Genomic DNA, 13,921 nt, shown 5'->3' with positions numbered 1-13,921 from the left:
TATGGCAATCTGAAATAATATAATAAAAATGATCCTAAATATATCGAATATGTGTGTGTATAATTATTTTAGAAAACTGGTCAGAGGGAGAGCGAGAGTGGCGTGTGGTGTATTCAGACACTTCATTAAGTGAATGGGGGGCCGGTTTGAGAGACTCACACTTGCTTTACATGTGAGCACAAAGACATGAAGAACATAAAGGGTGCAGCATGCAGGCAGATGCGGACATCATCCTGTCCTATGAAGCTCCATTCATAGTAACTGTGGCCTGCACTTATCATCATTGTGCACACTGATAATGTATGTGTGTGTACAACATACTGTACTGGAGATCTGCTTCAAAATTGCATTGATTCATAAAGTCTAACATTTCTCCACATAACAGTTATCATTATTTACTACTGTCCAAGAATCTGCACAAACTTAAAACATGGTTGTTATTATTAACTAAAACTTTTAAAAAATGTTCTGCGTAATTGAAATAAAGCTTAAATCAAATAACATTCATATTAAAAAACTTAAACTTAGAAAACTTAAATTAAAATGAGAAATGTTGCTTTGACAAATAACTGAAATGCTAAAGTACTGTAAACTTAAAATGATTAAAACTAAAATTGAAATAAAAATGAACTAAATCTATGTAGAAAAAACACTGATAAAAATGACAAAAGCTCATAACAAAATTGTTAAAACAAACTAAAATTCTAATGAAAACTAAAAATATAAAACTAAAAGCTAACACACAAATTCTAGATGACACTGCAGATTTAACAAAACGAAGTGAGTACAGCTTGCCAGACAGACGGGACAGAAGACGCGGAACGGAACCGAACAGAACAGAATGTACGCTGGTTTTTGTATCAACTCATTTTAAGACTGTGTGACATTTCAGGCCTTTCCTTCTCTTTTTCCCTTTCTCTCTCTCTCTCGCTCTCTCACAGAATGGGGGTGTTTGGGAAGGGGAGGGAGCGTATCAGAGGGGGGTCTGTCTGTCTGCATGTGTGAAGGCACAGACGGTTCAGTAGTAATGTGATGTGTGTCCCGAGGGATGTTTGATGGATTAATGCTGAGCAGCTCCATTGCGATGTACCACCTGATCTCACTCCCACCGTCTGCCTCTATAAAACCTGCCTGACTGCTGATCTCAGCTAGTCTCTCAGTCTCTCCTGTCTCTGTCTGTCTTTCTCTCTTTCTTCCTATCTTTCTCTCTTCTCTATCTCTTCCTCCTCTCAGCCGCCTCCGCTGCAGGCCAGGAGCTATCCAGTGCTGAACAAGTGAATTTTTTCTTTTTTTCAGCAGCGTAAGCGGATGTGTGTGTGTGTGTGCGTGTACAGTAGCAGGCACCAGACATCTCTCTCTTCTCCTGCGTGCTCTTCATTTTTTTCTTTATCTAGTCACCTTTTTTTTTTTAGTTTCTGGGACGTGGATCTTTTTTTGTATACACTGGATTTCATTCGGGACAATTTTCACCAGGGTTTGTTTTCTGTCTGCGGCCGATGTGAAGGATTTCTGGTGCGTCTGTGCGTCCGTGTGTGAACCATGCCTCGCTCATTCCTGGTGAAGAAAATCAAACTGGATGATTTCTCCTCATCTCCCGTGTCAGCGTCTAACCATCATCATCATCATCACCATCATCTCGATGACTCCTTCACACGCTCTCGCTCCAGCCTGGGCGTCCGGCTTTGCGAAAACGGTGAGTGTGATGCCTAAATCTATTATTAAATACAGATACAGTAGCTTCACTTCATGTGCTTGATGTTCCCAAATGGTATAGCCTACAAAAAAATATCTGTTGTGTGTTTCGAACATTGTGCGTAGAGTCCAACAGATGTTACATAAAGCTTTCCGTTCTGTTGCGAACTAATCCGTAAAACCATCCATCCTTTCACCCCCAGCTCTGTCCTCCATTGTGCCCCCCAGACTTTGTTTGTTTTTGTTTTTTTGACTCATGCCGACACAAATCAGGTCACGCAGTGCGATCAGCTTATGCGAATAAAGCCATATGAAGCGGGCTTGATACCAGTTTGTTGTGTTTAACAGCTAATGCTAACACTAACACGCTGCTTTGTGGGGCTGATGTGTTTGTCCTTAGCTGATACTGCCCTTGAGTTTCGGTCCAAAACCCTCCCCCCTCCCAACAGCACTCTCTCTTACTCGCTCTCCTCCCCCATCCTCCTTTTCTGCCTCATCGCACTATTTCTCTTTTTCACTCTCCTGCTTCCGGTTACATGAATCTAAGTGGTGGAGGGGGAGGTAGGGTTTCAGCCATCATTGACACCACTGGAGACATCCGAGGACTGTACTGTACGGCTCGAAGGAGAACGAGGGAGATGAAAAGAAAGAGAAGCTGGAGGCAGCGCTGACTTATGTCACATGATGCAGCAGCAGCACACACACACAATAGGGCAAATAGCATCACACACACAGAGTAAAGCCCAGCATCCCTGAGCGGACATGATGGGACAGGCTGAGCTAAACTGAGCTATTCTAGAGAGACTAAAGGGAGTCCAGAGAGCTCTGTGTCCTCACAGACAGATTTCGGCAGCAGATGTGTGGCTCTCTCTGCCCTGCTATGGTGTTTTTCACAGATAAGCAAGATAAGACATGAGGGATATCTTCCCACCTGTTACAAAAAAACACAACAGACTGTTTATCTGTTTTTGGGTCATTGCAAGCTTACATGAACTTTTAAAGCAGTGCTGCTCCTTTTAAAATTACATTTATGCTGTTATTGCATTGTATTTTCATAGGCAACAACAACATCGGAAACACACATTCATTCTTTTTTTTACGCATATTAATCATTTTCCCTTGATGGTTCTGTATAATCATTTGCATACGGTTCCTGTAATTACATATTATACATAAGACATTTTTGCTGCATCTTGAAGGTCAAGCATCAGGGCTCTTTAAATAAAGGACAAACAACTCCATCCCTCCTGTCAGCCAGTAATGTAACCCTAAAAAATTTCACATCAAAAGTTCAGTTACTACAACTATTGTTGATTCTATTAATATTATTAAATTATAGATAGTTTCTTATGTTATCAATTTTAATTATAATTATATTCACAATAGTATTTAATTCTATCTAGTTAATTCTATTCATATCTATTGTTTCAAACTTGGTGCTGTATAGTCATAAAAATAATGATACTGTTATTTTATTAGGAATATTGCTGTCAGACTCTGGTCCGTGTTTTGTGTGTGTTTTGCTCCTCATGTGCCTTTCTGTGTTTCCTTATTTGGTCATTTTCCTGTCCTTGTTTAGTTTAATTATGATTCAGTTCAGCTGTGTTCTATTAATTACCCTTGTCTTTAAGTTCCTGCCTGTTCAGTTTCCCTTTTGTCTGGTCTACTCGTTGCGTGGATATGCTGTTCTGTTTCCTGCTGTCTCCTGTGTTTATGTACCCTGTGTTCCATGGATTAAAGACTGTTTCGTATATTCCTCATCTCCTCGCTCCTTAGTTCCAGTAATCCTCGTGTGTGTGTCGTGACAGAAGACCAGACCAAGACAGTAAGCAGTGCCCCTTCTCCCGTGTTTTTATTTCCGTTTTTTGTCATCTTTTGTTTTCCCTTTTCTTCTGCCCGCGGTATGAGGACCGCCCCGCTGCCAAGTTCGCCGGCCGTGCCATTGTCATGCCCGCCGGCCACGGCTCACTCCAGCCCGCCAGCCGCGTCGAAGACAAGCCTGCCGGCCGCTCAGAAGTCAAGTACGCCGGCCGCTCTGAAGACAAGCCCGCCGGCCACGCCGTTGTCATGCCTGCCGGCCACGGCTCACTCAAGCCCGCCTGCCGCTCCGAAGACAAGCCCGCCGGCCGCGCCATTGTCAAGTCTGCCGACCACTCCGAAGTCGAGCCCTCCGGCCGCTCTGAAGAAAGGCCTGTTGGCCACCCCAGAGCTCGCTCCAGTGTCGGCTCCAGCCCCAGACCTCGCTCCAGTGTTGGCTCCAGCCCCATAGCTCGCTCCAGTGAGGGCTCCTGTTCCCGAGTATAGCCCACGGAGGGGTCCTGTTCCCCAGTAAGCCCAGGAAGGGCTCCAGATCCCCAGTTAAGCCCAGGGAGGGCTCCAGATCCTCAGTTAAGCCCAGGGAGGGCTCCAGTCCCCTGTCATGGCCCACGGAGGGCCTTGGAACCCGTAAGCGACCCCAAGTATTTGGGGGGGGGGGGGTAGTAGGGCTCCGGCTCACTCCAGTCCGCCGGCTGCATCGAAGACAAGCCCACCGGCCGCTCAGAAGTCAAGTTCGCCGGCCGTGCCGTTGTCATGCCCACCAGGCGCGGCTCACTACAGCGTGCCAGCCGCGTCGAAGACAAGTCCGCCGGCCGCTCCGAAGTAAAGTTCGCCGGCCGCTCCGAAGACTCCATGGCGCCCAGAACTGCTAGATCTGCCATGGCGCCCAGAGCTACCAGATCCGCCATGGATACCAGAACGGGTGCCGCCCTGGAGGCCTTCCGTCCGGTACCCCTGCTCATAGAGGCCTCCAGAGCCCACCCCCCCTCCCCATTGGATGTTGTACGGCGCGGGACGTGCCTTCCGGGAGGGGGGAGATTTGTCAGACTCTGGTCCGTGTTTTGAGTGTGTTTTGCTCCTCATGTGCCTTTCTGTGTTTCCTTATTTGTTTTTTTTCCTGACTTTGTTTAGTTTAATTATGATTCCGTTCAGCTGTGTTCTATTAATTACCCTTGTATTTAAGTTCCTGCCTGTTCAGTTTCCCTTTTGTCTGGTCTACTCATTGCGTGGATGTGTTTCCTGCTGTCTCCTGTGTTTATGTACCCTGTGTTCCATGGATTAAAGACTGTTTCGTATATTCCTCGTCTCCTCGCTCCTTAGTTCCGGTAATCCTCGTGTGTGTGTGTCGTGACAATTGCATTACTGAATTACTTATTTTATATTATTGATTGTATTACTATATTATAGTTATATTCAGATTATTTATGCTATTTATTCAAACTGTGCAAGCTTCTTTCTTTCTTTCTTTGCTAATACCACAGTTTTACTTTGGTAACAATACCTATAGTCAGATGTTCTGACAGAAAATATGATTATGAAAAACCCCTAAGACAACGTGTGGACAATGTAGTTATATGTCCCAAATAACATCCTCTCAGTCTCTCTGCTGATCCTGTTGATCTTTCTCCTGGCCAGCTGCATCCTTATTGCTCATTGCTGTCTTCAGTCTCTATGTATAACTAGCTTAGACAGATACTGCACTGCATTTAATGCCTTTTGGGTTTCCATTTTAGCACACAGATTTAATTATAAACATTTTGTTGAAGACATGGCACCTTGGAAGGTGTATTATGTCGGTGGAATTCCAATGGCAATAAACGTGTCTAAGCCCCACGGCTGCCAGAAATCCTTTTAGCAGCTCCTGAATGACCCTCACGATGCATTAAGACTCGCTCTTAATGGTCAGAGGGCTCCATAATCAGTTTAGAGAAGTTAGGAGGGAGTTTATTTGCTTCAGCAGATAGAAAGGTAATAAGACGTCCTGTATTAGGAAATACATTTGTAATATACTTCAATGTTTGGAACAATTTCAATGTTTTGAAATCTGGGAAAGAGCTTCGGTTCTCTTCGGAGAGAAGTGAAAGTGTTTTGTAAAGTCCAGATTTCCTTAAAACGGTTTAAATCCATTCATTCCAGTATTGTTATTGAGTAATGTCAACCTCTCTTTACTTCCACTTTTAACAGATTATGCTGTGCACAGTGGACATATAAACACAAAACTCTAAGGAAGGCCTCAGATAATGGAGAGAAAGAGAGACAGTTATGCTTCCACCACAGTTAACCTGCTTAATTAGCCATTAACCATGTTAAAACCCTTTGGGTCTCAATCTCTCTTTCTCTCTCTCTCACACACACACACACACACACTTACATGAATGAACTATGCAGTAGTCCTCAAACAGCCATCAGAAACTGTGGAAGCCCATCTGCACATCATAGCAAAAAATAAATAAGTTTAAAATCAGAAATAACATCACAATTGTGAGATATAAAGCCATACTATGAAATATAAACTCTCATTTGAGATACAAAGTCACATTGCTATATGTAAAGTCACAATTGTGAGCTAAGAGTTCATATTGTGAAAACAAATTCGCAATGTTGAGATAAGAAGTCACATTATGTCAAATTAAATAAAAAATGAATGAATGAATACATTAATAAAAATGTAATTGGCAAATAAATAAAAAATCTGTAGAAAAAATTGGTTTCCACCATACAAACTATATCACTGAAACAGGTATTTACACTCTTACAAATAAAGGTTCCAAAAGGGGAACATTCGCAGCAATGCCACACTATTTTGGGATCCTGAAAGAACCTTTCAGTGACTGGTGCTTAAAAGAACCTTTATTTTTCCTTTGTGTGAAGAACATTTTAATAATCAAAATAACCATTTTCTTCCTTTTTTGGAATGGAAATGTTCCATGGATGTTAAAGGTTCTTCATGGAAACACAGTTGCCAATAAAGGACCTTTATTTTTAACAGTGTATTTGTCATTGCACTTGTTGTACTTTTATTTTGTTGTGTCAGACATTCACATTGTGTCTGTAGCGTACTTCATCTGTGTCTTTAATTGCTTTACACCTTGAGTTCAGTGTAGAAGTGAAAGGTCAATGAGGTAATAACCTATTCATGTTCTCTGCTCTGCTGCAGGCTACATCCAGGATTGCATCAGCCCTTCTGAATACACAGAGGAGAAGCAGGCCGACATGAAGCTGAGCTCAGATCCACTGTACTCCCCAGTCAGCAGCGGAGGAGGGGAGTACTGCCAACCGGACCTGGAGCACCCGGACAGCCCCCAGTCCGGCCTCACGGCCCGCGGATACTTCAACAGCGAGAGCGAATCTCTCAGCGAGGGTTACACCATGGATGCGTTCTTCATATCTGACGGTCGTTCAAGGAGGAAGGGAGAGGTCGCTGAAGCAAGGAAAGCTGCCGATGATGAGAAAGAAGTGGCGGCGGTGAACAACGGAGGTTCCCGACACACCTGCAATGAGTGCGGAAAGACCTACGCCACTTCATCCAACCTGAGCAGACACAAGCAGACCCACCGCAGCCTTGACAGCAAGATGGCACGCAAGTGTCCCACCTGCGACAAGGTTTACGTGTCCATGCCGGCACTGGCCATGCACATCCTCACTCATAACCTAAAGCACAAATGTCACGTGTGCAGCAAAGCCTTCAGCCGGCCCTGGCTGCTTCAGGGGCACATGCGATCGCATACGGGAGAAAAACCCTTTGCCTGCGCCCACTGCGGGAAAGCCTTTGCCGACCGGTCCAACCTACGAGCGCACATGCAGACGCACTCGGCCTTCAAACACTACAGCTGCAAGCGCTGCAATAAGACCTTCGCGCTGAAGTCCTACCTGAACAAGCACTATGAGTCCGCCTGCTTCAGAGGCTCCGGAGACGAGGACGAGTCTGGCTCCGAGAATTAACAAAAGAGAAAAGATGAAGATGAGTTAACGCTCTCAAAAATCCCCCCAGAGACTCCCTTCACACACCCCACTTTCCCTTTTTTAGAAAGCAATATTTTCACCAAGAAAAAAACCAAACCAACCCAATAATAAGAAGACAATAATGAATAAATGCTGGATTTTTTTCTTTAGTAAAATAAGACCCTCTCATATAGATACGTACAATTATGAGGCTTGGCATGCACATTTTTATGAACATAATACTATTAATAACGATAGTAATAATATTTAGATTCCTGATGTTTTATAGTAAATCATAAAAAGACAAAAAAGACAGCAACAGGTTTGTGCTTTTTGAGAAATGAAATCAATTTGTATTTTTATGCTGCTCTTTTATTTTGAATTCTTTTGCAACTGCCAACATGAACTTTTTATGAAAATATGAATAATGACAGTATTTGAAAAAAAAAAAAAAAAAAAGATTGTAGACCTCTGAAAAGGTACAAACTTTTGTTACACTTTTGGTATTTTATTTATAATTGTTATTTTTATATTCAAAGTTTCCTGCCGTTTCTTGGTTCCATTATTTATTTGTTTATTTATTTATTGTGCCAATCATGTCCAGTAACTATTCGAACAGAGCGACCATCACTCTGTGTTTACCATACGGAGGAAACAGCACTCAAGATTAAACATTTCAATGATCTCCAAACATTCGAAACATTCAAAATACGGACGACAGGGACTTTCAACAACATCTCTGCTCGCTCTGCTGGGCTTCCTCACACTAAAACAGACTGCATGTGCTCCAGATGCCTGGAGCTCCGCCCCTTGTCTTCCTGCTCCATGATTACCTCACCCAGAGGCAGGTATGACCTCTAACCTCTGCTCTGTCCACGCTCTCAAAGCGCCCATCACACAAACCTCATTTCTACCATTCCAGTAATGTTATTGAGTATTTATGTATTTATTTATGCACTATTTTCATTTTCTTATTTATTTCATGTGTATTTATTTATTTATGTATCTATCTATCTACTTATTTATTTATTTATTTGGTCGATTATTCTCTGTGTTATTGGATACTGAACTGCCGTTTAACTTTTAAGATGCTGCTCTTTAATGAAAATCTTTATATGCATGATTCAGCTGTAGAGGGATTTTATTCTTTTTTTGAGAGGGACGGTATGCAGTGTTTGAAAGCAGATGAATTCAGGTGTGATGCTTTGTTTAATGGGCAATAATTCTTCTTAGGAACAGCAACTTGTATAATCACAGCTGTCCTGTTAGCAGTCAATGTAGGGCAATAAACAAAAACCTCCTTAATATCTCAAAGGTCATTCTCTCCATTTCGTCGTTTCTAGAACTCCATTTCTTGCTAAGACCATCCAGAATGTCTACATATGGTGTGTATGTGTGACTCCACCCACATTTGTGACATCACAGTTCATCTCATTGCCAAATGCCAAACAATTTAGTAATCGAGAAATCTCTTTTACATGTGAACACCAACAAAAACATTCATTAATATATTAATCCCTGAAAGTGCAAATCAAACTCGACAGATAATACAATTCTTGTTCTTTTTGTACTTACAAATTAAAACAACATTTTAATAAGAAAATCAACAGCAATAAGCCTTTTTCTAACATCATTTTTACTATTATCACAGACTTAATATAACTGTCTTATGTCTGGGCAATAGTTTTGAATGCAATTATAAAAAGACTAACCCACAGCATGACATATTTCATGAATTTGGCTTTAGCTGTCCAAATAAATCCCATCATAAGCTGCGGCCGCCAAACGATGACATGAATATGACAGAGTTTCAGTGACATGTGAAACAGAAGTCCCAAATCCTAGACCCAGAAATAATGACCCCCTGAACGGCCAATCAGGATGGATTATTCAGTGTTTGGGAGAAAGGAGTGCTGGGTTCAGGACCGAGATGAAACAAAATAGAGGCTTAATGGCAGCATTGATGGAAATAGCTGAGCATATGGCGCCAATGTGCTGATGCCTGTATAATAAAGATCTGAAAGATGTTTGGAGATGAAAGGATGAGAAGTGCAATCAGAATGTGACCGTGTAAATCAGCGGTCTCCTTGCTGTCTTTCCTGTGAAGTAGAAAAGGCGGAAACAAAGCTGCTTATTTTATAATAAAATTAAATTTAGCACCATCCTGAGGAATGAAACCTTGCATAGGACAATATGCATCAGCATATATGATGCAGCTCATGTCAGAGTGAACCGAGGCTGCGTCCACTCCCCTAAAGGGTTAACAGGTGTTGGTGGACAGACAGTAGTCTGAGAGCATAATTGAGTCTGAGTTTGACCTTGTGAGGAAGGTCGTGCAGCACCAGCCAAAGGCTCTGTCAGCGTTTTGCATATTATAAAAAGGACGGCACAATCTCAGTAATGGGCCAAAACCTGTGGGGAATAGGTAATGAGTTTCTCCTCCCGCTTTTCTTCTCCTCTTCGCCTCTTTTCCACCCATTCCTGACCTTGTACATTGGCACGCTGTGTCTCAACGTGTCTTAGCAGAGTTCTGCACGGTATTTCACACTCATTGCTGATGGACATCAGTGTCAGAAATATAATAACAGCTATTAAAATTAAAAATGCACCCTCTGGAACAGCTGGAAAATTTTTACTTAAAAAATGTGAGGTCACAGACACAGGTGTCTGAGACAAATAGAATAGAATATTATGATATATATATATATATATATATACACACACACACACACAAACACTACCATTCAAAGGTTTGGGGTTTCAACTGATTAAATTGATCAAAGGTGAAAGTAAAGACATTTAGAATTTTACAAAAGATTTCTATTCAAATAAACAATCATTATATTCATCAAATAATTCTGAAAAAAAATATCATGGCTTCCACAAGAATATTAAACAGCAATATTAACTGTTTTCAACATTGATAATAAGTGAAACTGAAGACTGGAGTAAGGCTGCTGAAAATTCAGCTTTGCCAACATAAATTACATTTGAAAATATATTAAATTTAAAATAGTTCTTTTAAATTGAAAAAATATTTCACAATAATTAAAAATTACTGTTCAAATAAATGCAGCCTTAAGAGACTTTACTTACATCTTACTTTTGAACGGTAGCATAAATGAAAAATATACAAATGTTATCTAACAGATATATCATGTAGAAATGTATCCTCTCATTTTAAATATCTGGAGCACATTTTGTGGTATTCTTGCTCCAAATCCTATTCATTTCTGACCCTAATGGACATTCACCCTGCTTTTTTTCCTAAATCATCCCCTCATATTTCTGACACACCCACAGCTGTGAAGAATCAACAGACTATCTGTTATGAATATCCATCTGGATATTTTCCATTGTAATAAGGCTTGAATTCAGAGTCAATTATAATTATGCAAAGCTTGATGTAATGTAGATGAGCTCTTTTAAATACTATTCCAAAGGACTACCACCATCTCTTTGTTTTAAGAAAGTTCATTTTACCACAAATGTTCAGAAACGTGAGATAACTGAAGAGACTGAGAAAGTGAATGCTTTTTTCCCATTTTTTCTGAAGCAAGTGTAAATATGTATGTATATAGATCTCAGCAATAATGAGACACCGCATGCAAGCAGATCCCTTTGCTTTTACCTTTTCTGAGCCGTTTAACCCTGGACAGGCTGAACAGGATCAGGGACTTCATTAGCTCATTACCTGCTGTAGCTACCAGCAATATTAACAATGCTAATCATTCTCTCTCTGTTCACTAGGATTTACACATATTTCTTTGTCTCTGTCCCTCTTTTTCTCTCCTGTTTTTTTTTTCTTTTGTGGAAGTGCCCAGCCTGGCTGAACAATAATATGAAGTGCCAAAAAAATAAACTTATTTCCATGACAAAAGCCTTCAGCATATGGTAGGCAACTCACAGCCCTCCATATGGTCCTTGAGAGATTTCAGATTGTCTCTCTTCTTTTCCCTTGCCTTCTCTCTCTATCTTCCTGCCTCCCTGTGTAAAACCGTAAAGATTTTTCCACTTCTAATATTACATTTTGCCTGTTATGAAGGGTAAAGCCAATAGTGATGTTTATGAACAATAAAATCAATAGCACAAGCAGTCTGTTGCCTCTTTTTTATTTTACTAAATGTTTTACTTTCTCTTGGATTAAACGTACACTGAAAGTGCTTTTAGATGCTTTTAGATCCCACTCACGGACCCCTAACCCCAGTTTAAAACCCCTGCATTAGTAGAACTGTGCTTGTAGTCTGTTCTTCTTACTGTTGGACGGATATAAATTCTGATCACAAACACAAGACTACAGAGTCACAAATCAGAATGAATGAGCGACTTCTTCCTGTGTTCCTCCCTGACAACACCTACACATCTCAGCAATGGCGCTGCTGATCTGGGATCAGCTTTTCCTACAAGCAACAGTGCTGTAACGATCATCGGAAGAACATTCAAACTGTAATCAAGTCAGCAGCTAAAGTCACTCTGAAACCTGGCGCACATGCATCTGTCCTGGTGCTGTTAAGGCAGTCCAAGTCATTAAATGTTAATGAAACATTGATTTTATGTTACACTCTGGCCTTACCAAGATGCAGCACTCAAGAGCTGAATGAGACTGATTACTGATGCTGAGGGAGAGAGACTGTCATCAGGACAGAGGAGGACTGATATCCAAGAAACCGGAAACACGAGTTGACCGTTATGTCCTTCACTGTCCTACAGTGTTTTAGCACGGCTTCGGTTTCTGCCTGACCGATTGATTTAATGGATGCTATATTCATTAACTGGTGCTTCTAAAAATGTAAATATAGGATACGTTCGGCTCTTGATTTACTACTTTCATGTACAGGCAGAGTCATAAATTCCATAAACATTGATTGAGAAAAGAACCATCCAACAGTCAGAATAGTAGGCGATAAATATGTTTTTTCAAATACTTTCTCAAACACTTGGTTACAAACTGTTACACTTGTTAGTTAGTACAAAATGATCCATCCATGATCACATTTAGTAAACATTTACCTTAATATAAACTCATAAATTCAAACCCTGAGCCGCTGCTCAGACCAGTACTGATTACGGTTGTATATTTTTTTTTAGTTGACATTTTATCAGCATAACAAAACCATATTGTTTTTTTAAATAAAATGTATTTAATAAAATTTAATTTTTAAAATTTCTTTCTCCCTTAAGAAGTCCCCTAAATAGTATAAACTTACAAGTAAAATCAGTTATTTTTTTGTGGGCCCTAGAAACTATTTTTTGTGAGTGATTCCATGTAGTAGATTTAAATTGTAATGTTATGTAAAACCTACAAAGTAATTATTTCATTATGTCACGTACATTTTACTATATTAAAGGGGTCCTATTATGCTCTTTTACAAAGTCTTGATTTTGTTTTGGAGGTGTACTAGAACATGCTCTCATGCTTGGTGGTTCGAAAAACGCATTATTTTTCACATAATTTATATTATTACAATACCTTTCTCCCCAGGCTGGCACAAACGGCTCGATTAGTTCCGGCTTTGATGAAGGTCCGCCTTCCGAAAAACAAAATGTGTTGTGATTGGTTAGCTTTCCCAGTGCATTGTGATTGGTGAACAGCTTAAACGGTGTTTCAGTACTGCCACGCCCCTTGCTCTGTTTGCAACCACTGTTTCCGGACATGATCCGCTTTCGGAAGCCCAAACAAAGACGTTTGGGCATGGAGGTGAAAAGACAGCGTTTCAGGCGGTCGTGCAGTGGACGAGAAGCGCAGCGTTGCGCCACATTTTTAAAATTCAAATACATTATTTTCTATGAGTGTAGGCACACCGGCGGCGCCGTTCGGCATCTGTCCGCGCCGCCCAGCTACGTCGTGTTGTACTTGTAAGAATGGTTCTAGACCAGCGGTTCTCAATCCCAGTCCTCGCATACCCCCGCTCTGCATGTTTTGCACGGCTCTCTTTGTTAACACACCTGATTCAGATCATCTCGTTAGAAGTGAGCTCCGTGCATAAACTGTGTTCCGATTGACATGCTCCCTACACAGTGTCCATTGCTTCCTACTCCCTGAGCAGGGGAAATCCGTTGAAATTTACTACACTTCGGAATATTCATTTACAGATTTGCGCTGCGCCGCTGCCTGCAGCGTCTTCACACACAAACGAAACTTACTAGAGAAGCGTGAAGTGGGACATAATATACCTCTGTAAATAAATACAATTTAAATTCACGTCTCGCACACTTAAATGCCCTTTGTATGGAACATATACGCTCCCTTCAAACTGGAATCATGGCGGAAATGTCCACTTCGCAGGGCACTTACAGTCAAATATAACAAACGTATGAAGCAATAAGAGAAACATACAAAATGTGCAGAGCGGGGGTACGAGAGGACTGAAATTGAGAACCGCTGTTCTAGACATGCCAAAAATTTGAGGCTACAGCACAGCAGCTCTTCTTCTTCGTCGTCTCGTCTCGTCTCATGCGCTCACTCAAC

At 41.2% G+C, this 13,921-nt stretch overlaps 1 protein-coding gene and 1 long non-coding RNA gene across 2 annotated transcripts in view; one reads left to right on the top strand and one right to left on the bottom strand.

Moving 5' to 3' along the window:
• Positions 1–902: 902 nt before the first annotated feature.
• On the top strand, positions 903–8,763 carry scrt2 (scratch family zinc finger 2). The gene is made up of 2 exons (XM_016239386.1): positions 903–1,693; positions 6,668–8,763. Exons 1-2 carry the CDS (start codon positions 1,540–1,542, stop codon positions 7,450–7,452), a joined length of 939 nt encoding a protein of 312 aa, XP_016094872.1. The 5' UTR covers positions 903–1,539; the 3' UTR covers positions 7,453–8,763.
• The window catches only part of LOC107556310 (uncharacterized), a 12,743-nt gene continuing 7,397 nt past the window's right edge, over positions 8,576–13,921 (bottom strand). Inside the window, exon 4 of the long non-coding RNA XR_001605262.1 lies at positions 8,576–9,551. This is a non-coding gene — a long non-coding RNA (uncharacterized lncRNA). The remainder of the gene's footprint in view (positions 9,552–13,921) is intronic.

Source organism: Sinocyclocheilus grahami, unplaced genomic scaffold (assembly GCF_001515645.1).
Source record: "Sinocyclocheilus grahami isolate Dianchi unplaced genomic scaffold, SAMN03320097.WGS_v1.1 scaffold564.1, whole genome shotgun sequence".
Classification (NCBI taxonomy): Eukaryota; Metazoa; Chordata; class Actinopteri; order Cypriniformes; family Cyprinidae; genus Sinocyclocheilus; species Sinocyclocheilus grahami.
The sequence above is the reverse complement of the archived record's forward strand: the minus strand, read 5'-3'. Positions and strand labels throughout refer to the sequence as shown.